This window comes from Poeciliopsis prolifica, unplaced genomic scaffold, assembly GCF_027474105.1.
Source record: "Poeciliopsis prolifica strain line A6 unplaced genomic scaffold, Auburn_PproV2 SCAFFOLD004, whole genome shotgun sequence".
Taxonomy (NCBI): Eukaryota; Metazoa; Chordata; class Actinopteri; order Cyprinodontiformes; family Poeciliidae; genus Poeciliopsis; species Poeciliopsis prolifica.
In genome coordinates, this window is record NW_026562379.1 from 17,769,816 (window position 1) to 17,791,913 (window position 22,098).

The 22,098-nt window shown below is 38.8% G+C and overlaps 1 protein-coding gene across 1 annotated transcript; it reads right to left on the bottom strand.

Annotated features, from left to right (window-relative positions):
- Positions 1–1,367: 1,367 nt before the first annotated feature.
- Positions 1,368–10,523, bottom strand: zgc:154093 (uncharacterized protein LOC777623 homolog). The gene is made up of 2 exons (XM_055027798.1): positions 10,378–10,523; positions 1,368–3,219 (listed from the first exon to the last, which is right to left on the bottom strand). Exon 2 carries the CDS (start codon positions 3,060–3,062, stop codon positions 2,325–2,327), a length of 738 nt encoding a protein of 245 aa, XP_054883773.1. The 5' UTR covers positions 3,063–3,219; positions 10,378–10,523; the 3' UTR covers positions 1,368–2,324.
- Between the last annotated feature and the right edge of the window lie 11,575 nt (positions 10,524–22,098).

The following is a 22,098-nucleotide window of genomic DNA, read 5'->3' on the forward strand; positions in this document are numbered from 1 at the left end:
GAGAAAAAACTGCTATTTTATGTGAAACTCTCGTACTTTACAGACTATCATAACAAAATTAACACAAATAAATAACATAATTACAAATTACACATGAATAAAGATTTAAAAAAAAAACTCTTTTAAAGATTTTCGGCATAAAATGTATGAAACCAATATTTAGAGAAGGCAATGTGTAATCTTGATCTCCAAATGGCAGAAACATCTGTGCAAAGAATAACAAAGCTCGTGTCTGAACAAGAGTTCTCACTTCGACATAAACTTTGTTTGTGTCTGATACTTTTTTGATTAAAACTGTCTTGTTCTTCCTTCAGTGACGTTAGTCACATTGGGTAGAGTTTAATGTCCTCTTCAGACATCAGCCTAAATACCAAAACACGTGTGCATTTGTAAAAAAAACGTTGCAAAATATAACATTTTATTTAAAAAAAAAATCTAAACATATATCGGCTGTTGATGCTTTACAGCCTACCCAGGCCTTCCACCGTGAAAATGAAATATGATCTATGATTACTACAGTTACCGTTCAGTGTAGAAAAGAATGATAAAATTACTAAAGTCAGGAACGGTTACTAAATAGTAAGTGTAGTAACTTTATTTAACCGCTAGGGAGCAATAAAAACAACATTTTACAAACTGCAGCTGGTTCCGTGGAGATTTTCACATATTTATAGGTACATCTAAAATATGCATTAAAATAATAAAACAAATAAATTAACAATATTTAATATGAGTAATAAAATAATATTTTTTAAAAATATAAAAAGTCTGAATGTACGTCTAAAAATTATGTATTAAAAAGAATAAAATAAAAATCATTTAACAGTATTAATCATTTTAATGAAATATAAAAACTTTCAATACACATCTGAAAACAATGTATTAAAATAAATTAAAAATAAATAATATTTTATATTTTAATAACAAAAAGTAATATGATGTCAAAAATTGTGCTAAAGATAAATTATTGTTCATATTTAATATTACTTTAATGTAATATATTAATGTCAAGATAATATTTTAATATATTTTACAACAATACACCTAAAAAAGTAATGTATAAGTAAAAAAATGTCTGTTCTCAGTCACTAATCTCAGAAAGTGAAGCTGATTTATTATATTGATTTGTCACATATAGAGTGAAATATTCAATTTATTGTAATTTAGATTACTACAACTTGCAGATCATAAAAACATCTATTTTATTATTTCTCTGATGTAATATCAAAATTTTCTGAGATTATTTTCCAAGTTTTTCATTATCTGTGAGTCTTTATTGTCAAAATAAAAGCCTGAAATATTCAACTGAAATTCCCTTTTTTTAGTCCAATCATTACATAAAAACATTTATTATCCAGATATGTGTGTGAACATCTGTCCAGAAAAGCAGACTTTATTTATAAGAAATATCTTTATTTTAGATTTACAGAGATATTTACAGAATAAAATAACATTTCAATGGTAGGCTACTGTTCATGCTGACAGATTTTAAACAGGAGATCTGCAAATAAAAAACTGAACATTTTTCTGACACTTAAAGCTTCCAAACCATCCAAAAATAAAAACGGAAACATCCTGAGTCTCTTTCTGATAAAACAAAACAACAGTTTATCAACAGTAGCTGGTGACTGAAATCTAAAAACAAAAAAAAAAGTAAAAAATCCAAGGAAACGTAATCGGACAGAAGATCCAGCGAAGTTTCTAATAATAAATGTGCAGCTGTTTGGTTTCCCAGGTCCATCTGGGAATATTTATCACGTGGTCAACCATAAGGGAACAGGAAGTGCTCTGCGCTTCGATGGTGGCAGGTTTCTGTCAGGATTCAGGTTCTGGAGAAGCATCTAAAGCAGCAACAGTTCTGCATTTCATCAGTGGCGCCCCCTAAAGGCCAGACCAGGCAAGGAAAAGTTATCACAATATTTTGTGGTACTATTGTGAAAATGATTTTAAAAAAATAGTGACAAAAAAAACTCTACTATTTATTACTTGTTTTTTTTAGGGAACTATATGGCTATAAATGCATGGATCAGCATTCATGGCACCACAAACACAGATACTGCTTTCAGAAATTGGCTCCCAGCTTCCACATGCAACTTTCTGAAACAAGTGATTTAGCCTATATCACACTTTAGTATAATATCATATTATATTATAATATCTTTTTTGTATGTTTTTTTTTATATGTATGTATTTATGGGGTTTTATGTGTATGTCTTGATGAAAGGAGATGACTGGGGGTCAAACATGTTGCCCCCTCTAGCCCCCCTCTTAGGGACGCCACTGCACTCAGCTAAAGTCTCGGCATGTCTCTCAGAGTCCTGTCCTCACAGCTCGCAGCGGTCGTCCTCGGCCTTATAGCGGTCCATGATGCTCAACACGTCCTCCAGGATGGACGGGCCCAGGTCCAGGTCCAGGTCCAGCCTGGCCAGGGAGTCGGCCGGCTGCAGGCCCAGCACCGGGCAGGGCGAGTCGCTGCGCTCGCTGCTCAGATCCTCGTTGCTCAACCCGGCGTCCGAGTCCAGGCTGAGGCCGCGGCGGACATCCGGGGGTCCACACGTCTCCGACACGGAGTCCTCCGACGACGCCTCCGAGAAGGACCCGGATGACGGGACGAGCCTGCGCACAGCAGACGCCACGCAGACTTCCGGCTGAGCGTCACCCGGCTCACCTGGCTGCTGGTCCAGGTGAAGCCGCGGCGGCTTGGGCGGGGCCTGCTCGTGGGCGACGCACACCGGCATGGACACGGTGCTCTTCAGCAGCCCGTTGGAGGCCTGCTGGTAGCGGCAACCGTTATAGGCGAAGCTGCGGGGCTCCTGCGTGGCGGCCCGGTCCACGCTGTGCGAGCGCGCGTGGCCGTGGCCCGGAAGCATGTCCATCTTCCCCTGGAGGAAGCCCACGTCTCCAAACATGTCCCCCTCGCCTTCCGGTCCCACGTGCGCACTGTGGCGCACGTCCCCCAGCGGGGGGCTGATCATGTCCCCAGACAGGACGTCACGCAGCCGCAGCTTCTTCCCTTTCTTTGGGGTTGTAGTTTTTAGGTAGATTGGTGTCTTTGCTGGCATTCTTGCTTTTTAAAACGTGTCTGGCTAAAAGCAGAAGACTGAAGCAAATGTTTGACTCGAATCAGCTTCCTCTCCTGCACAGAAGAGCCATATCCGGGTAAAAAACGCGATGCTGTCTGCAGAAACTTCAGGAATGTGGCAACAAAACCCCGGAGATCTGGGAGAGAAAACAGAAAGAAAAATGAATCAAAAAGAGGTGAAGAGGAAAAACAACAAGGAGAATTTATCGGCTTCCCTCCAGAGAAAGACATTTGAAAACTGCAAAAAACTAAAAGTATTTTAGACCAGTTTGCAGTGCACACATTAGTACAAGAAAACAAAACTAACTTACAAGTAACTTGTTTTAGTAAATAAATCCTTAATACTGATGAAAATGTTTTTGTGTCACATTTAGAATCACCCACCACACACACTTTCTTCAAATCGAACAAATTTGGTGTCAAATGTTTGTGCTGCTATAAAATAATAATAATAATAATAATAATAATAATAATAAAGTTTCCAGAGGTCATCATCAATATCTGCGCAAACAAAAACATTTGCTGCACAAACACAGTCGAGTTGATTTGGTTGACCTTTCATGACCTCTGGAAACATTTATTGACTTCGTTAAACTGATAAACAGCAGCATTAAAATAAAATGTCCAGAGAAAAAGCATTTGGGATCAACTTTGTTAAATGTGGAAAAGGTGAGAGCAACGTTACTCAGGTTCAGATTAGATTAAATAATTTTTTCACCAATATTAAGGAATTATTGACTTTAAAAGCTGAACAGCAGTTGTCAGCTTTAGCTGACAACTGCTGTTCAAAAACAACTGCTGTTCACCAAGTATTCAAAATACTTGGTTCAATACTTGGTTCAAAATTCAGTGGATTTTGTGTTTTTGCAGTGCAGAGTGAAACAGCAGGTTCAAAGTTTCTGCTTTCTTTCTCTTATCGCCTCCAGAGACGGCGGAGCATGTGACGGGTTCACGGCCGGGTCGTCTCCACGGAATGTTCAAGGAACAACAGAACTGACCTTTTTCTGACCCCTGATATCTTATCGATTCATAACTATTTAAATTCATTTTACAGGAAAAGCCAAAAACTTCTCAGTGAATTTCGCAGAAATGTTGCAGAAACAAAAAAACGAGTTTGGATTTTTTACATTTTGTATGTTTCTGTGCAGGAATGAAGCACCAACTTGAGATGATATTCTGGTATCCATCACATGACAGCAGAGATACGGAAAATACTTGAAAAAGGTTCATTTTAATTGATTTTCTCTGCAAAAACGCAAACTATTACCAAGCATTCCGGTCTAGTTTCTAGTGCAAATATTTTATTACACTTGAAATAAAACAAAACTAATTTACAAGTAACTTTTTATGCTAACAGAGATTTATTTAAGTGAATAATTCATTAATATTGATATTGATTGAAAGTATTACTGGCGGATTATTTCACTTGCAAAATGGGAAAAATATCAGGGATGTCCAAAGTGTGGCACAGGGGCCATTTGCAGCCCTCTGAATGATTTTGTTTGGCCCCTCTGCCCACTGAGGGCCTAGTGGAGAACAAAACGCCAAGAGAGAAAAGAGAAAATCAATAAATAATGCAAATGGAAATTATTAATTCATCAGGAAATTAATCGATTTGTTGCTGATTTGAAGTCTTGGTGAGATGAGAAATTCCTTTTAGTTAATGATTCTAGCAAACTATTGGACCAAAACATCGACAATAACTAGAAAAATCTGTTAATTATTTCTTTAGAAGAAGCAGAGCTCCCAAAAATGTACTGAAGAGTAAAAATGTATTTAGTAAAAAGTATTCTGCATGTTTCCTTCAACAAACAGCTGATGAGACTTTAACAGAAACTGCAGGTCTGTGTCTCAATCTGGTCAATTAAAACATGTTTGTTTTTCATTCAGAAAGCAGAGAATCCAGAAATTTTACTCCAGTGAGAGAAAAGATACTTCATAACAAAATGACTCAAAGTGCAGCGTAGTAAAAATACTTGCACAAGAACATTTTTCTGTAAAGTCACTCAGTAAATGTAATGGAGTTGCTGCAACCAGTTACTACTGGTTGCTGACATCCGTCTGGTTGCTGCTGGCCAGCGACGGAATGAGAAAGTTGCATCAAGCATTGAGCAACTTTTCAGCTTTGTGGAAAACAAGACAGGATTTGTTTGAGCGACTGTTCAACGTTGCAAACGAGTCTGTCGCAAATTCCATAGAAGAAAAACCGCAACCTGGACCGGTTCATGCCCGTAAAACTGGATTAATCTAATTACTGCAGCAAAGCGATTTCCACAGACGCCTGCCTCTGCAGCGAGCAGCAACGCAGCGTCTGAAACGGCCGTCCGGTCCGATTGAAGCGGAGAACAACAACAATCAGAGGTCAGCCTTCCTGTCAACACAAAGAGCAATAAACTCCTCGAGTCCGAACCAAATTCTGGAACAAATGAATCATGTGGATTCCTAACGACGTTGATGCCGAGCTCATAAACACACCCAGACCTAAATCTGGAACAAGTTTGACCACAACAAGAGAGAAACGAACCAGTCAGAACCGGCCCAGACAAACCGGTGAAGCAACACTTTCTCCGTAAACTTGGACGTTTTGCTGCAAAGCTGCAAAGATTTCAGCTTTCCAGCCAAACAGTGACACAGAAAAGGCAGTTTCATCATGTTTAAAAGGGATGAATAATAAAGCATCACTCAAGAGAAGAATCTTAAATGTGATTTAATTTAAAGAAATGTAATCAACTGGGTGCTACACTGCAAAAACACAAAAATCTTACCAAGTATTTTTGGTCTCGTTTGTAAACATCTTAGAAATAAGACTAAACTAACATACAAGTAACTTTTCAGTAAGATATAGAAACTTGTTTTAAGTCAATAATTTTGTAGATTATTTCATTTATAACACTAAATTTTTCCCATAAGTAAAATAATCTGCCAGTGTTGCTATTGGTTTATTATCAACATTAAACAAGCTAACATATCTTACTGAAAAGTTACGTGATACTTTTGTTTGATTTCCAGATATTTGCACTTCAAACTAAACCAGAATTACTTGGTGACATTTTCTGTTTTTGCAGTGTAGGCAGGAATAAACTGGATTCAAACTCACAATAATCGATGACACGTTTTCAGATACGATCATTTATCCCATCCAGTGTCTGTTTGATTCCTAAAACCCAACATCCTTTGCAACTGGCAGCGACTTTATAGCCAAACTAAACCTTATTTGTTAATTTTCTGTCCACCATAAAACCCTATAAAACCATTTTATTGGTTTTTCAGTCTGTCCTCTCTGCCTAAGCCACTATTACTCCTGTTATTTCATTAAGACAGATGTCAGTATGTCCTAAAACACACTTGTACTAAACATAAAATACATAAAAACTTAACTTAGATTACATACCTGCATCTTAACATTGAGCTTTAACAAAAAGGTCAAACATATGATTTCTGATACAGTTTTCAAAAATCACAACGTCATCAGCAAACCTAGTGTTTTTGATGATAGCTCTGTTGCATCAAAAAATACAACAAAGCTGGAAGTGAAGAGTTTTCAAATGAGCCGTGTGTATTTTTTTTTAAAGACACACAACTATATATTTTTGGTATCAATAAATACGTGATTGTAGGGCTGAAACCGTATCGTGATATAAGCGTTTAATGTCGGTCGATATTGATAATCGTCGATTCGTTTTTCTGTTTTAAGTATGTTAAATTCTGGTTTTCACTTTACACCGTAATCTTTTATTTTTAGGCAGTTATGAAACGTGGCGCAGAAACATTCAGCTGCTGCTGCACAAGTTACTCAAAAAGGCAGGTTGTTGCAAGGAGCCGAAGAGCGAGCGAGTTGGTTGATTCCACCAAACTAACTCGGCTAGCTGAGAGGCTAAAGTCTTTCCTCTGCATCTCCCAGAATGCTGTGCGGTTCCGGATCTCAGTTCATTGAATATACATTGAATATTGAATGTGTTATGAATTATTTATTGATTTTGATTCATGCGTGCATCTTTTCTCTCTGAAACTGTTAGATTTTATAATACACACACAGACTCTAGAGCTGTGCATGTTGGATATACTGTATTTTTAATTATAAAATGAGCGTCTATGTGTGTCTCTTATTTATTCTTGTGTGTTTATTATTTATTTATTTGTAAATTTTAATGTGTGCTATCCTGGGACAAACAAATGTTCCCTCCTCGGGATCAATAAAGTCTTATTTTATCTTAATGTATATTGTTATTGATTTGTTGTCCAGCCCTACAGGATTTTATCATGATTTTATTATGACTAATAACAAAAACATAAATAACTTTGAGAAGTTATTTCTCAAAGTTACAGTCCTTTTCTGTTTAGTTTAGAGCTAAATTACGACACCAGCTTAACTCCTCATGAAGGAAGGTTCGCCGCCGTCTCGGCACTTCGTGCATCACCTTTCCTGGAAGCAGCAATCTGGGACAAGCGCTGATGATGCAATCAGCCACAGAGGAGGAGGAGGAGGAGGAGGAGGAAGAGGAGGAGGAGGAAGAGGAGGAGGAGGAAGAGAAGGAGGAGGAGGAGGAGGAAGAGGAGGAGGAGGAAGGAGAGGAGACTGATCCAACATCTGTTTCTGCTCTCAGGCTCCATTTGTTTCCTGACTCTGCTTAAAAGCCACCGTTGAGCTCCTCCTCCTCATCATCATCATCATCATGTGGGACAAACAGTATTGTTGTTGTTCCTCTGCATGTCGCTGCAAAGCTGCACAGCAGGCCACAGTTGGGCAAAACCTGTCTGCTAATCCGTTTGTTTTGTTTTCTACAGTAAAGGAAAGCTGATTTATTTGTGGTTTGGTTAATGTGGTTGTTTTTGCCAATAGCAGGTTGTTTGATGCGTTTAATGTTTCAAAAAAACTTCCAAACTTGCGACTGAGAACTTGCATTGACAGAGAAAAATGAAAAGGCGCAGAGGAAAGCCTGCATAATGTGAAAGTCAGGTTCTAATTTCTGAGATTGGGAAACTGCTCATGCACACTAAATAAACAGTCGGCTAAATAAACAGTCTTTAGTGGCTGTTCGACCCTCACTTCCTGCAAAAACACAAAGATGTAAGAGTTTTTGTCTCGTTTCTAACATCTCTTTACACTTCAAAAAAAAAAGAAAAAAAAAAGGCAACGCTAACTTTCAGGAATCTTCAGCAATAAATTGATCATTTTAAATCAATACTTAATATCACAGAAAAAAAATCTAGTTCAGCTGGCAGATTATTTCACTTTGAACAACAATAATATAAACATTTGTTTAGATTATTGAACCTGATTTTTCAACAAGAAAAAGGCATTATTGTTTTAAGTCAATAATGCCTCTGAAATGATTTTTAAAAATTACTAGTTTCAAGATTATTTCAAGATAATATAACAAGATATTTTTCCCATGTTGTAGAAGTTTTTCATCCACATTAAGGAACAATGTTCTTAAAAGAAGCTCCTACTTTACTGAAAACGTACTTGTTTTTGCTTAATTTAATTGCGCTAAAATATTTACATAGAAAATAGACCAAAAATACTTGGTAAGATTTTGTGTTTTTGCAGTGTATGTCTTTCTATATAGTTTTAGCAAGAAATCCATGTTTTAACCGTTAAATCTGTTCATACCAAGGCTTTTCATTGTGTGGTCTAATTAATAACGAGATATCACATGTTGGCTTCAGAGCCACATAAAGATGGCTGCAAAGTCAGCCTTCTATCATATGAAGAACATTTCTGGGATTAAAGGAATAATATCTCAACACAATCTAGAGAAACTTGCAGTGATAATAATCACATGACCAAACAGATACCAATACAAACAAAAATCATTATTTTCTCTGAACACTTCAGTAGGGCAGTATAGTCAACAAATTTCCACATAAACACTTATTTTGCATCACATGAGTCTTGTGACCTACAACAGGATGTTACTACTGGTAGAAACCATGATGAGAAGATGACAGGAAGTAGCTGAAGGATGATGGCACAGCATTTTTCTTTTATCACAAACTTATTCAGTGATCTTAACTTTGTTTTCTATTTAATGGAAATACAGCAATTGCAAAATTGCAGCGTTTCCTTTAACTTGAATTTGCTTAAAGGAAAAAAACGGCCATTTTGACAAAACTCTTTTCTCAATAAAAAGTTTTGGCACTAGGATTCCGTGGTTTTTTTCAGCGACATCAAAATTGGTTTATTTCTCAAAACTGCAATAGCAACACTTCTTTTGCTTCAGAGGAGTGACATAACAACAACCAGATGTTACTACTGACAGAAACAATGAGGAAAACGACAACAAGAAGTAGTTGAAGGATGATGCCTCGGCATGTTTTTGCTTGCAATAATGATTTACTGCAAACCAACTTATTCACGTGTGATTTTATTAGCATTTCTTATTTAATGAAAACACAGCAATTGCGAAATTACGTGTCTTAGACAGTTGTGGAATATTGTAAGATTTTGCACACATTTATAAACGCAGCTGTTGTCCAACTCAGCCATCCTCCAAAAAGTGACATCTTCCTTCTCCCGTAAAGTGATGACTACATGTGCTGCTTACACGTTGAATCAGCTCAGGTTGTGATTCACGTCTGCTTCACATGTTGCAAAATACTTCAGAGGAGCAGCTTTTCAGTTTTCCATTGCCTCGCTTTGTTGCCTTTCCCCTAATTGGAACAGTTTAACTGGTCCCAGCAGCTGGTGGAGTGTGTCCAGTTTTAAAAAAAAGGCTGTGATCAGAGGAACAAAGTGAAGGTTTAATTAACTTCCTCAGCTCTCATACCCTGCGTGTTATGTAACTGCAGCCAGTGCTGAGATCATGCAGGTTCTCCTGAAGTTTCCCCACCTGACTGATTTCATTCCCCCACAGGGAAAAATCCACCAGTTTCATTCTTCACATGATTTCCTCCTTTAATAATTCACTTCTAGTTCATTTCATCAACTTTGACGCATTTAAAGCTGTTCTATAAATTAGATTGTAGTAACCAGTTATAGTCCTTTCAATAGCTAGAAGGAGAAATGTTGTAAAAATATGAATAAAATGACATTTTTCTTGCAAAAACGCAGTGAAAAGCGTAAAGCTGAGACTTTTCCTGCCTGGTGTCACACAAAGGGAGTGTGACACGCAGCCTGCCAGAAGCTTTTATGTCAACAAATGAAATGTAACACAGGTCACTTTTTGCTCTTTTTGTTCTCCATATAATAGAGACACAAACCCCCCGCTGGGCAGCGGCGACCAGCCACACATTTCAGCGCATTAAAAGACCAACAAAAACACAGAAAACAGTCATTTAAAGCCGGTATTTACCTCAAGAATAAAATCGGTCTTTTCTCCTGGGAAATCACGGCGGGTTTGTGTTTTTAAGTCCAACAATCCACGGACACGAAGGAGAGTTTCCTGAAGGGATAAACCTCTTACTGACGGGTCGTTACTGTCTGAGAAAGTTAAAGTGGATCAGCTGCCCAGCTGAGGAGAGAGAGAGGCGGTAAATCAGGTCAGCCGGAGGGAAAGAGGGGGACTTCCGGTTTGGGATTTCAAAATAAGGTCAGAATCTAAAAGACGATTTATTTATTTATTTATTTTTGGTTATAGATTTTATAGGTAATAATTTTTTCAATGTCAAAAAATGTAACCTGGTCAAAAAAAATTGAAGTTTGTAAACTATTTTAAATCTATCTATCTATCTATCTATCTATCTATCTATCTATCTATCTATCTATCTATCTATCTATCTATCTATCTATCTATCTATCTATCTATCTATCTATCTATCTATCTATCTATCTATCTATTTTTTCTGACACTGAAGTTTAACCATCCGTCATCCATCCATACCTAATATATGTATTATAGAACAGCAACAAACATGGGGTGGCTGTTATGTTTTTATTTTGAAGGGCCACCGTCGCTGTTTCCGGTTTTGGCCTCTTCAACATTCACCTACTTGATTATTCAGACTTCAAAATCCTCAGATAACCAATCAAATCCCAAAGTTATCGATAGAAACTAATCAAAACTGATCAGGAGCAATGACTTTTCTACATCAGATGTTTCACTTCAACAAAGGTCAAAGGTTGTGAAATGAAAGTTAGTCAAACTGCCAGATGGAAGGAGCTGAATGTGTTTCAGTGACGATTAGAAGGTCAATTCTGCTGCTTTGTTTTTATTATTTCAAGCAGAAGTAAAAGTGAACCAGGTCCACTTCCACTGGGGTAATTATGGAGGCTTTTTACTGCCTGCGTGGAGGTGAGGAGAGCCATGAGCTTTAATTTGATTAGCAGCAGGAGCAAATACACAGAGCCACTGTTCAGGATCCAAACCAGAACCGGAACCGAGCCAGGATGGACTGGGAGAAAAAAAACACTCCAGAAATAACCTGAGAGCCAGAAGAGCTTTGAAAGCTGAACTCATTCAGTTGTTTTCTTACAGATTTCCCTGAATGTGAGTCAAACACAACATTTTCCCCACAGAGCCAGGCAGTCTGCCCATTACTGGCAGTTTTTCTGCTCTTAAATGTGCCTTAAAATCTTTATTTGCTGGCGAAGCTTAACCTCCAGGATTGTTGCTGCTGCTGCTGCTGCGTAATTACAGTGAGGTAATGAGGATTTAACAAATGGAGAATGCAGATGCATGCTGTTTGCAGGTCACACTGCAGACGCATCGTGTTTACAGCCCCTGAAGGAACCTTCAAGCCAAATTAAACTTGGTTCCCTCCGGCAAAGAAAGATGCGTTGGTTGGTGGAATAACCGATTAACTTCTTACAAGGTTGCAAAAAATGGTCTTGCACTGCAAAACCGCAAGACCAAGTAATTTTGCTGTAGTTCAGAGTGTCAATATTGCATTAGCTGAAATAAGACAAAACATTTCAATCCGAGAATCAAAACACTTTCGGTAGAAAAATACATTTTACAGACATAGATTTTGTTCCTTAAAATGGAAAAAAAGTTTTATTCTCAGACTTTCTCTTTTGTTTGAGACTAACTTGTTATTAAAATGAATAATTACTTCAAGTTTTTGGGTCTTTCATGCTACAAATTACTCCAGTGCACTGCAAAAACACAAAATCTTACTTTTGGTCGAGTTTTTTGTGGAAATGTCTTAGTACACTTGAAAAAAGACAAAACTAACTTACAAGTAACTTTTTATTAATTTATAGGACATTGTTTTAAGTCAATAATTCCATAAAATTGATGAAAAAGTTTTATTTCCTTTATCAGATTATTTCATTTGTAACGCAGGAAAAATGTCTTATTATAAGTGGAATAATCTGCCACAGGAATTTAATCAATATTAATGAATTATTGACTGAAACAAGCTCATGCATCTTGCTTGTGAGTTAGCTTTGTTTTATTTCCACTGGAACTAGACAGAAATGCTGTTTAGTGTTTTGCAGTGTGGCAGTTTAGCGTTGTTGCGCTGCGTCCCGCTCCTGCAGCATTTGGGGTTTCTGAAATGACTTCAAACAAAGCTGGATTATCTCCATTGCTCTCACTCTCTGCACAGGCTGGAATGTGAGATAAGAGGAAAGTTACACAACTTCTCTGACAGATGTGGTTATATCACACAGCAGGAATTACACACAGAAATGACCTCAGTTAATCAAATCAAGATGAGGTGGGTCCATGAGAAGAGCACAAAGAAAGTCCTGCAGAAGGCCTCCAGCTCCCCCCGCTGTGGAGGGACCCCATGCCAAGACCCCTGGAGGGGAAACAGAGTGAAGCACTGCAAAAACACAAACTCTGACCAAGTATTTGTGTCTGGTTTCAAATGCAAATATCCGAAGCTAACTTAGAAACAGCTTTTCAGTAAAGAGGAGATGGTTTCAAGCCAATAATTCCTTCATGTTGCTGAAAAGTTAATGCAGATTATTCCACTTATAGCCGTCACCTTCGCAACAAACTTCTAATTTTGTTCCAGTTATTCGTGTGAAAACTGCGGATCAAGGAGAAGAAAGGGGATTTAACTTTTCCTGCTGCTCGGAAAACATGTCAGCACATGAGTCAGTCCCTCTGCTGACGTTTCCACGTCGTTGTGAAACACATTTGACCAGGTGGAGCAAATTTGTCACCGTGAAATTGTTCATTTCACAATTAAAGATTACGAGGAGATTATGGTGGGAAAAAAAATCCCACGCTTGAATCCGATTCAGTCTGCATCCCTGTGAGTTCACATATCCGCCGCTGACTCATGCAGGGAAACAGTCAAAAGGCTGATGTCACCTAAATAGCTCATTTTGCTGGAGTTGTGTATCATAGTTTGGTCCTGATCTGCGGCTTCAAATCAAGAATGACACACTTACTGTATTTGTTATTTCTGGGAATACGTATCATCGCGTTCCACCTCTATAACATTTAAAAACCAAGCTTCCTGTAGCTGCATTTCCACTGAGCAGAAAACCAAAAGAATTCACTGAAATCTGCAGAGTGTAACTCTTATAAACATATTGTTACATGTTTGTTGAAGCTTTCACCATGTTGAGGAAGAAGCTGATGATCCAGGTTGGAACGAAGAATGAATGATGAATTTAATGAGGAAGTCAGAAATACAAAGTCCAGGCAGCACAGAATGAGCTAAAAGCTCATCAACTGGTAGCAACTGGTGGCTCAACAGACGACAGCAAACAAGACATAAGATCTGACAAGACGAGGCTGCTGGACACGACAGATTAGACAAGGACCCGACAAGGAACAAGGTGGGACTAAATCCACAGGGAAACGAGACACAGCTGGGAACAATCAAGGCTAGACAGGAAAACATGGAGGCTAAATTTACTGATAATGACAGAAACCTAAATTAACACAGAGCAAAATCCCAAATCCTCACAATGAGGCAGATAATCTATGAAAAAATCAAGCTGCTCTGTCTTCTCCCAATGCTACTGTAAACAACCAATCAGAGCCGGCAGTAGGCGGGTCTTAGCACTCCTCCACTTAGCACAGCTTGTCATAAATGCTAAGGTTAGCTAGCATGGCCAATGATGACGGTAGATAAACAGTCTTCCTGCAGCAGTAAGTTGTTTCTTCACCATAAACACATTGATTGACAGCGCTAAGTCCCGCCTCCTGGCTCTGATTGGATGTTTTTGGTGCTTTTCTTTAGATGGGAAGAGCAGATTTTTCACAGATTACCTGCCTCACATTAAGCTGTCCCAACATGGCGACAGTTTTAATAAATATATAAAAAACATATTTTTGATAACAGTTACATAATGCAGCTTTAATGGAAACATCAGTTTTGAAAAACTGTGACAAAAATCAAAAGTTTTGAGATGAATTGCCGAAATCTTGTAGAAAATCTTAGAAATGTTCAGGAAGTTTCAAGTTGTGAAGCTCAGAAATGTCCAATTTTTGTTCTAGAAAATTTCTGGAGCAAATATTTGTCAACATTTTTGTTTTTTCCAGCAAATTTTAAACTTCTCAAACTCAGGAATGTCTCATTTTTTCCTACAAAATTTCTCACTGAAATTTACTCCACGCTGCCGTCGTCATCCAGACAGACCGATATTATTCCTTTTGACGGTCCCCACATTTTTACTTTTTATTTAAATTGTCATTTAAAAAAAGATCCTTGAAACTCTGTTGGCCTCTGGAGGCTGAATCACATCCTCACTCTGATTCCGACACGTTTTCTTTCCATTTCCGAGTCGAGAAAGCCATGAGTGACTCACAGGGGAGACACAGTGACCTCACAGGCAGGAATTCTGGGAATCTCTTCGTAAATGAGGCTCCATGTGTTTCCACTCAGTTTTCAGGGATCGGAGCAAAACCGCTGAGCTTCGATGGAGGAGGAACAGAAAACACTCTGAAAGGCGAGGAAGGAAAACGCCAATTCCTCTCAATAAGAATATCGAAATATTCTGGGTTTCGATGAGAGTTTGACTGTATCGTGCAAAAAAGAAGAGGAAAAAGAAAAAGTAAATAATTGTAATCAGGTAAAATGTTGGAATCTGTAACTGTGGCAAGAAGATTTTTAGTTTTTCTGACTGGGAGGAGCTGATCAGCGTCTGAACAGCTCAGACGACTCCTGATGAAGAGGCTTCATGGACGCAGAGCAGCAAGAAAACCACAAAAACACAAAATATCACGTATTTTATTACACACAAAACAAGTCAAAACTTAATTAGCACATTTTTAGCAGCGTACAGAAGTTTGTTTTAGGTGAACAATTTCATGATATTGATGAAAATATATTAGATTATTTCACTGACATGGGAAAAAATAATCTGCCAGTGGAACGAGAAATTTTCTTAAAATCACTATTTAAGAATATTTAAAACAAGCTGCGATATTTTGCTGAAAAGTTACTTTGTCTTATTTCCAGTAAAGCGAAGGAGACGGATTATCAGAGCTTTCTGACAACTGACGACTTCTTGAAACAACCTACGTATTCTCCTTTTGCTCTGAGCAGTTTTTTGGTGGCGTGTCTCGTTTTGACGTATCCATGAAGAATGATGAGGGAATGAAGCAAACTTGAAAATGAGAAATTTGCTTCTTCAGAACGAACTCCGGCTGTCCCTTTCTCCTCTCTCTGGGCTGATCTTCTCACCAGTCTCCCTCCTTTTCCCACTGTCCTCTCCTCCCCTCCGCGTCCCTTGTGAGGCTCGGAGGTCGGCGCAGAGGTCAAAGCCGTCGCCCGCCTGGAACCAGCGGACACAAATAGACAGCGGCAGAGAAAGAGAGGAAGGGACGGGGCCGGATGGCGGCTTTTCTACGCAGCGCTGACTGTGAATGAAGCAAGGACACAGAATACGTGTCATAATTTATATTTGTTGAACCCTGAGACGGAGGACATTGTGCATAGTCATCTCAAAACAACATATTTAAAGAGAAACTGGTGTTTTGAGGGTGGGATTGCTGTCAGTGGATGGAAATATGTAGCTAAGTCCTAGAAGTAGCATATGTTGCATTTTTATTTTCATTTCTACAGTCTAGTCTGTTGTGTCCAAAGTTCATTAATTGCAGTTGTGATTATTTAGCCTCAAAACTGGTTGGTAGTGAATTTCACTCAAAGAGTCAAGAATATTGCAGCAACATAAATGAATTCACTTTCCAATAATCCATGATTGACTTTTGTTCTTTCACCTGAAAAAACACAAAATCTGTTTCTGCTTTGGACACAAATCACCGTTTTGGATTCAGAGACGATTCTGTCGTTGCTCCATCTCTGTGGGATAATAAAGACGACTTCCACATCTCTTTATATCCTTTCTGTTCCAGTGTGGAAAAAGTGCTAAATCTTCCCCTTCGGAACCGGGACCGGTATCAGTGTTCTCATCTGACTCACTGCAGGAAAGAAAATAGGTGTATATTTAAAAATGTCAGCCGCTTCCTTTCTCACACTGCTTGAGAGTTGAAGCCAATTATGTTCACGGTAATTTAGGGATTAGGGGACATGAGGAGCGCAGTTCAGTTTATTGTGCAAACATGTTTACATGTAAGTTACTGACGGACAGAAAAGACCTGGGAACGTTGGCAGATCAGATGCAAGACAAACAAACATTCATCTCATGCCCTGTTGGTTCTGGAAAGCTTCCAGATGGATTTAGGTACATGTGTGTGTGTGTGTGTGTGTGTGTGTGTGTGTGTGTGTGTGTGTGTGTGTGTGTGTGTGTGTTACACCCAATAGGACAGACGTTGTCAGGTTTGACTACCAGCAGAAAACATCAGGACGATTTTTCTGCTTGTGTCTGTTTCCATTCTGAATCCCGGAGATTTGGGTCCAAAATCCAGTGGCGTTGTTTACCGCAGCGCTGCAGAGAGTGTTTGTGTGTCTTTCTGTTGAAGTGAACATAAGTTTGGGAGGAGGCCAACCCCGTCCCGGTTTAAATTTAACCGAGGGCTGGCTCGGGCCTCTCAGCGGCGGGAAGTTAGCTTGTTGATGCTGGAGTCTCTGGGAATGAAGGCGGGCGCCATTCGTCATTTTAAACAAACGCTCAGTTTGGAGGGAAGCAGTTTGATGTTTATTAAACTGTTTTGCTGATTAACCTGTTAAATGGACGCTGATATTTAGGACTCATAGTGAATAAATATAAATGTTGCTGGGAAGCACTTACAAGTCAGTATGATGTAAAATCACTTTTTTTTAGCATTTCATCTTGTTCTAATGTTTTTCTCAAATCAAATTCAAACCTGGAGTTTCGCCTTGATTCTTTCATCCATGTTTGAGAGGTCCTTCAGTCTCCATGGCAACCATTCAGCTGTGCAAAATGCCCTGGTGGACTTAGCCCCGCCTTCAAGACAAAGCTCCTCCTTGGAGCTGCAGCTTCCGCCAACCCCACTCAGTTCCTTCAGACTAGCCAGCATCTATTAGCAAACACCTGGTGGTGGTGTAATGCTAAGCTCATTAAAGGAGCAACTTCTCAGTGAAACGCTCAGAAGTAGCTCCCATAGCGCTAATCCAACACTATTGTGTTGATATAGCTCCTTAGCATTAGCTTTTGCTAACCGTTTTGTTGGTACAGCCCTTTAGCACTAACGTTTGCAAAATACTTATAGACTGCCTGCTTCGTAATTTTTATTTTTAAAGGAAATCTATTACAGAAAATTCACTTTTTACACATTGTTGCATTTCTTACAACCCAAACTCTTAAGAAAACCACCCAGTTGATTTTGTTGCTTTCACTACATTTTTTTGTGTGTGTGTCTGGAAAATGAGCGATTTCAAAAACCTAAATTTCGAGTCACAGCAGACAGGCACTGCACCTTTACCTAGCAACCCCAGACGTAACGTATCAAAATGAATTGTTTTGTAAATCCATAGACCATTCCTGACCCGTTATAATAATAGGTCATCAAGGTTCACAGTTCAAGGTCAAACAAATGTAAATTTCAAATTCTGCAAGAAACATCAACCTGCCTCAGAGGTTGTTTGGTGGAATATCAAAACTCAAATATACAAAACAGATTCACACAAGCTTCATATTCCTATAAAATGCTGCAATGCTCGTCTCCAGAACCAGATAAACAGGATAATCGTTTCACAGCGGAAAGAGAGCGACTGTCTTTCCCCCGACAGGAAAAGTACCGCCTTCGTTGGTTGACAAATGATCCATCAAGGACGAGGAATCGGACCAATATGGAGGTGGGAGTGAGAGAGAAAACTGGAGGAGACATGGAAAGAATGTGTTTTTGGACTATAAGGTAGCGATCGAGTAAAGCGAAAAAAAAAACCTCACAGTTTCCAATCTGATGTTAAAATCTGTTGTGGAAACGTGACAAATTGCTTCTTTAAAAACTTACAAACTGTTGACGCTTGCATTTTCCAAGCCATTTCCGTTTGATGCTTTGCTTTTTGAGAACTTTCAGACTGTTTTCTGTTGTTAGGCAGATTCTAATTAAGCAATGATTTGATGCTAATTGTCGGGTAAATTAAGGTTTCAAATGAGTTTGGGTAGCGTTCTTTTACCTCCAAATAAAACTAAACACTGCATTTCAAATTTACTCTGGTTTTCTTTTTCCGATTTGAGCATTGGAATAATTATAATGATAAGATCATATCCTCACATGTGATTGGCCAGAAGACTGCCACTTCACCAATCAAAACACAGGGTGGAGCCACTGAGAGTGAGAGCTGAGCAGCTTTTCTGATTCTCTACCAAAAATTGACCCTTAAAGCTCATTGAAGGTGAATTTTGCTAGAAAGTTTCAGCTTTTGAAAAGTTAAAAATTTCCTTAAAAACTTGAACGTTTTAAGAGAAGTTTTGAAATTTCACAGGAAAATTAAGGACATTTCTAATTCTGAACATTTGAATATTTTCTAGAAAAGAACTTTTCGGATAATACCCAGAAATAAAAAATAAATAAATAAATAAAAACCTTTCTAAGTTTCTAATATAAAACATTTTCACATTTATCATAGAAATTTTTGACCATTTAAACTCGAAAATTTCTAAATGTTGAGAAAAAATTATTGCAAATTTTTGTCTTTTCAAACTTTTCCATTTTTTTTGCTTCCATTATTTTTGGCAGCAATGGCCCTAAATTGTGTCTGTAAATATAAGTGACTCATTTCAGGTTACAGTAATGAAAATTTTGTATTTATTTGGGTCGTCTTTGTGTTGGGGTTTCAGGTGATTTATGTTGGTTGTGACTTGTTTTTTCAGCTCCGTTCCTGATTGGCTGGTGAGCTCTGACTGGTCATGTCTGAGAATCACCTGCCAGTGAATGTAAGGTTGAGTCAAACCAAGATGCAATGCTGGAATGTCCCAGATCCTTGGAGTATTTCAGACTCTAATCTCTAAAATGTCATATTTTCCTCAGGTCATTTACCTAGAGACTTTGTGCCGATCTTTGCACCTAATGAGGAAAGATCTGGAGTCAGCAAAGCTTCAGTTATTACAGCAAGAAAATCAGGCTGAAATCTGGGTGAAGTGACTGACTCAGACCTGAACATTCGGAGCCACATAAAGACAGTTATAAAGTCGGGCTTCTGTCACCTGAAGAACATTCCCAGGGTTGACGGATTAACGTTCCAGCAAGATCTAGAGAAACTCATCCACGTGTTTATCTTTAGTTGCATTGATAACTGCAACAGTGTCTTCACAGGCCCGCCTAAAAGAATCTTTCAGATCCACAATGCTGCCACTCGGGTTCTGACTAAAACCAGGAAGATGGAGCAGCCCGCTTCTAAAGTCCTTACACTGGAGAATGGACTTCAAAAGGGGCGTATTATGTATCCTTATGGATTTCAACTCCTCACAATGACTACGCAGCTGATTTTTAACAATCATTTAATGATTTTTGGTGTCTGGAAAATGAGCCATTTCCAAAACTTCCAGAATGTGATGTCACCAATCAGGAGCCTTTTCCACTGGGGTTCCTAGGTAACCCCCAAGTTGAGCTCCTGCATGTTTGGTCTTACTGCTTCCTGCTGTTTGCCCTGAACAATGACTGCTGGAAAAGACAAGTGTTTTGTTGTTGACTCACCATCCAGAAACTATTTACTCGCTGAATTTTTGTTGGTTGTGCTGGAGGCTCCACTTCTGCTTTTCAAAGTCGTACGGTTGTGTTATTGCTCGTCTGTTTTTCATTCTCAGGAGCGAGAGTAAATGTTGAGGTAGGGGGGCGTGGCCTGCAGCAGCTTATTTTAATCCAAAGTGACAGAAGGTTCCCCCAAAATGTAATGAACATGTTTCATAGCCTGTTATAACATGATTATAACCTGTACAGTGCTTCTGTGAGAGTATAAGTCACTGGATGGTAAGTTAATTTAAGAGCAAGAATCAAATAAATCTGAGATTTTAAAACGGTGAAACTATCAGAAACAGTTGGTGTAAGAGGGAACAGCATTGATTTAATCATTGAAACTCCAGGCTTTGTTATAAACTCATGAATCTCATGACGTCAGCCATATATTCATGTAGCACCGAGACACAGATACAGAACCCTCTGTTGCAGATCGCATACGCCGCAAGCATGTGGCGACCACAGAAAGGGCTCTGTCACATGTGGAGCAGATACATACCAGCACACTGATGTCAGTTTGTTCATCTATTCATCAGAAACGCTGCAGCTGAAGGCCCCAGCGGAGCACAGGCCAGCCTTTTCTTCAGAATCATTTGTTTCCTGGATCTTCTGGCGTCAGTAGGAGGTGACGAGTCGACCCGGCCACCAACGAAGCACAAAACGAGCCTGGTGCAAACCTGCTCTGCTGTTCTTATTATAATGATTCAATGTTGACAAAAATATAAAAGTAACTTAACAGGAATTCTCAATTTTCTATTTATCTCTGATTTTCTGTCCATTTTATGTGTCTGATTGTATGTAAAAATATGAGGAAATTGCCTAAAGGTCTTATTTAAAGGGGCAGTGTCATGTAAAATCTTTTTTAGCTTTAATCATGTTGTGCTGTTCCCTCATGGAGAGTTTCCTGATTCTTTAATCTTTATAACAAACATGCAGCTGTTAAAAATGGCTGGGTGGACCAAGCTCCGCCTTTGAGACAAAGTTCCTCCTTCTCTCAGCTCCTTCAGACTAGCCAGTAGCAATTAGCGAACACCTGGTGGAACATTTGCTAAGCTCATTTTAGGAGCTACTTCTCAGTGAAACGCTGGTAAAAAGTATGCTAATGACGGAAAAACAACTTACTGTTATCACTGTCGTTTAGAGTATAGCAGAGAGCAGCGCCACACTAGGGTGATTAACAGCGATAAGATCCGCCTCCTGGCTCTGATTGGTTGTTTCTAACTGGCACTACATCTTCAATTTGAGTTCAACCAAACTTGGGATGTAAAAATATGTAAAATAAATAAATTATCCTGCAGCTTTGCAAAATTGTGTTTTTTGACTTTAGCAGAATATCCACAAAAGTTTTCACACATTTTGTAATGAAAACTAGTTCAAAAGGTTGGCTGTCCTCTGCACATTTTTTCCTTCCACTAAACTTGGGTGTTTTCACTATTTCAACAGTTAGCTCAGTTAGCAATTAGCTTCTCTTGCTCACCTTCCCAGAACATTTCTGTATTAAAATTTCCTCTTTTGGTCTTTTAATAAAGACAATAATCAGCTCCATGTTTGTGAGCGAACCTCACCAGTGTCTTCATTCATTTCAGTCCTGAGAGTGGGAACATTTTCTCACATTTATGAATCTGAAATCCCCACGATGACGAGGCCAGCAGGGAGAAACACAACACACACAGAGAGCCTGGAGGTCGAGCCGAGGCATCAGCTTCTCTGTTCACACACCGGGCAGAAAGCTGCAGCGCGGCGCTGCTGCAGTCCCTGCTGCAGTCCCTGCTGCATCATCCCCTAAGAGGATCACTGCTATATATACACCCAGCACAGGTGAATCCACACCTTTAAGGCAGATTACAGAGGAGAACGTCTCAGGGAAACCACCATCTGTAACTGTGGGATACAAATGACCAGATGTATTTGTCTTATTTGCAAAAATGTCAATTTTTAAACCCTTAAAGTAGAAACCAGTTAAAACGTAAAGCTTAATTTTTATTTAGTCCATTAATTTTTTTTAATCAAGAAAGCAGGTTGTTTTAGCTCAATAATTCCTTAATATTGATGAACAAGTTTGGC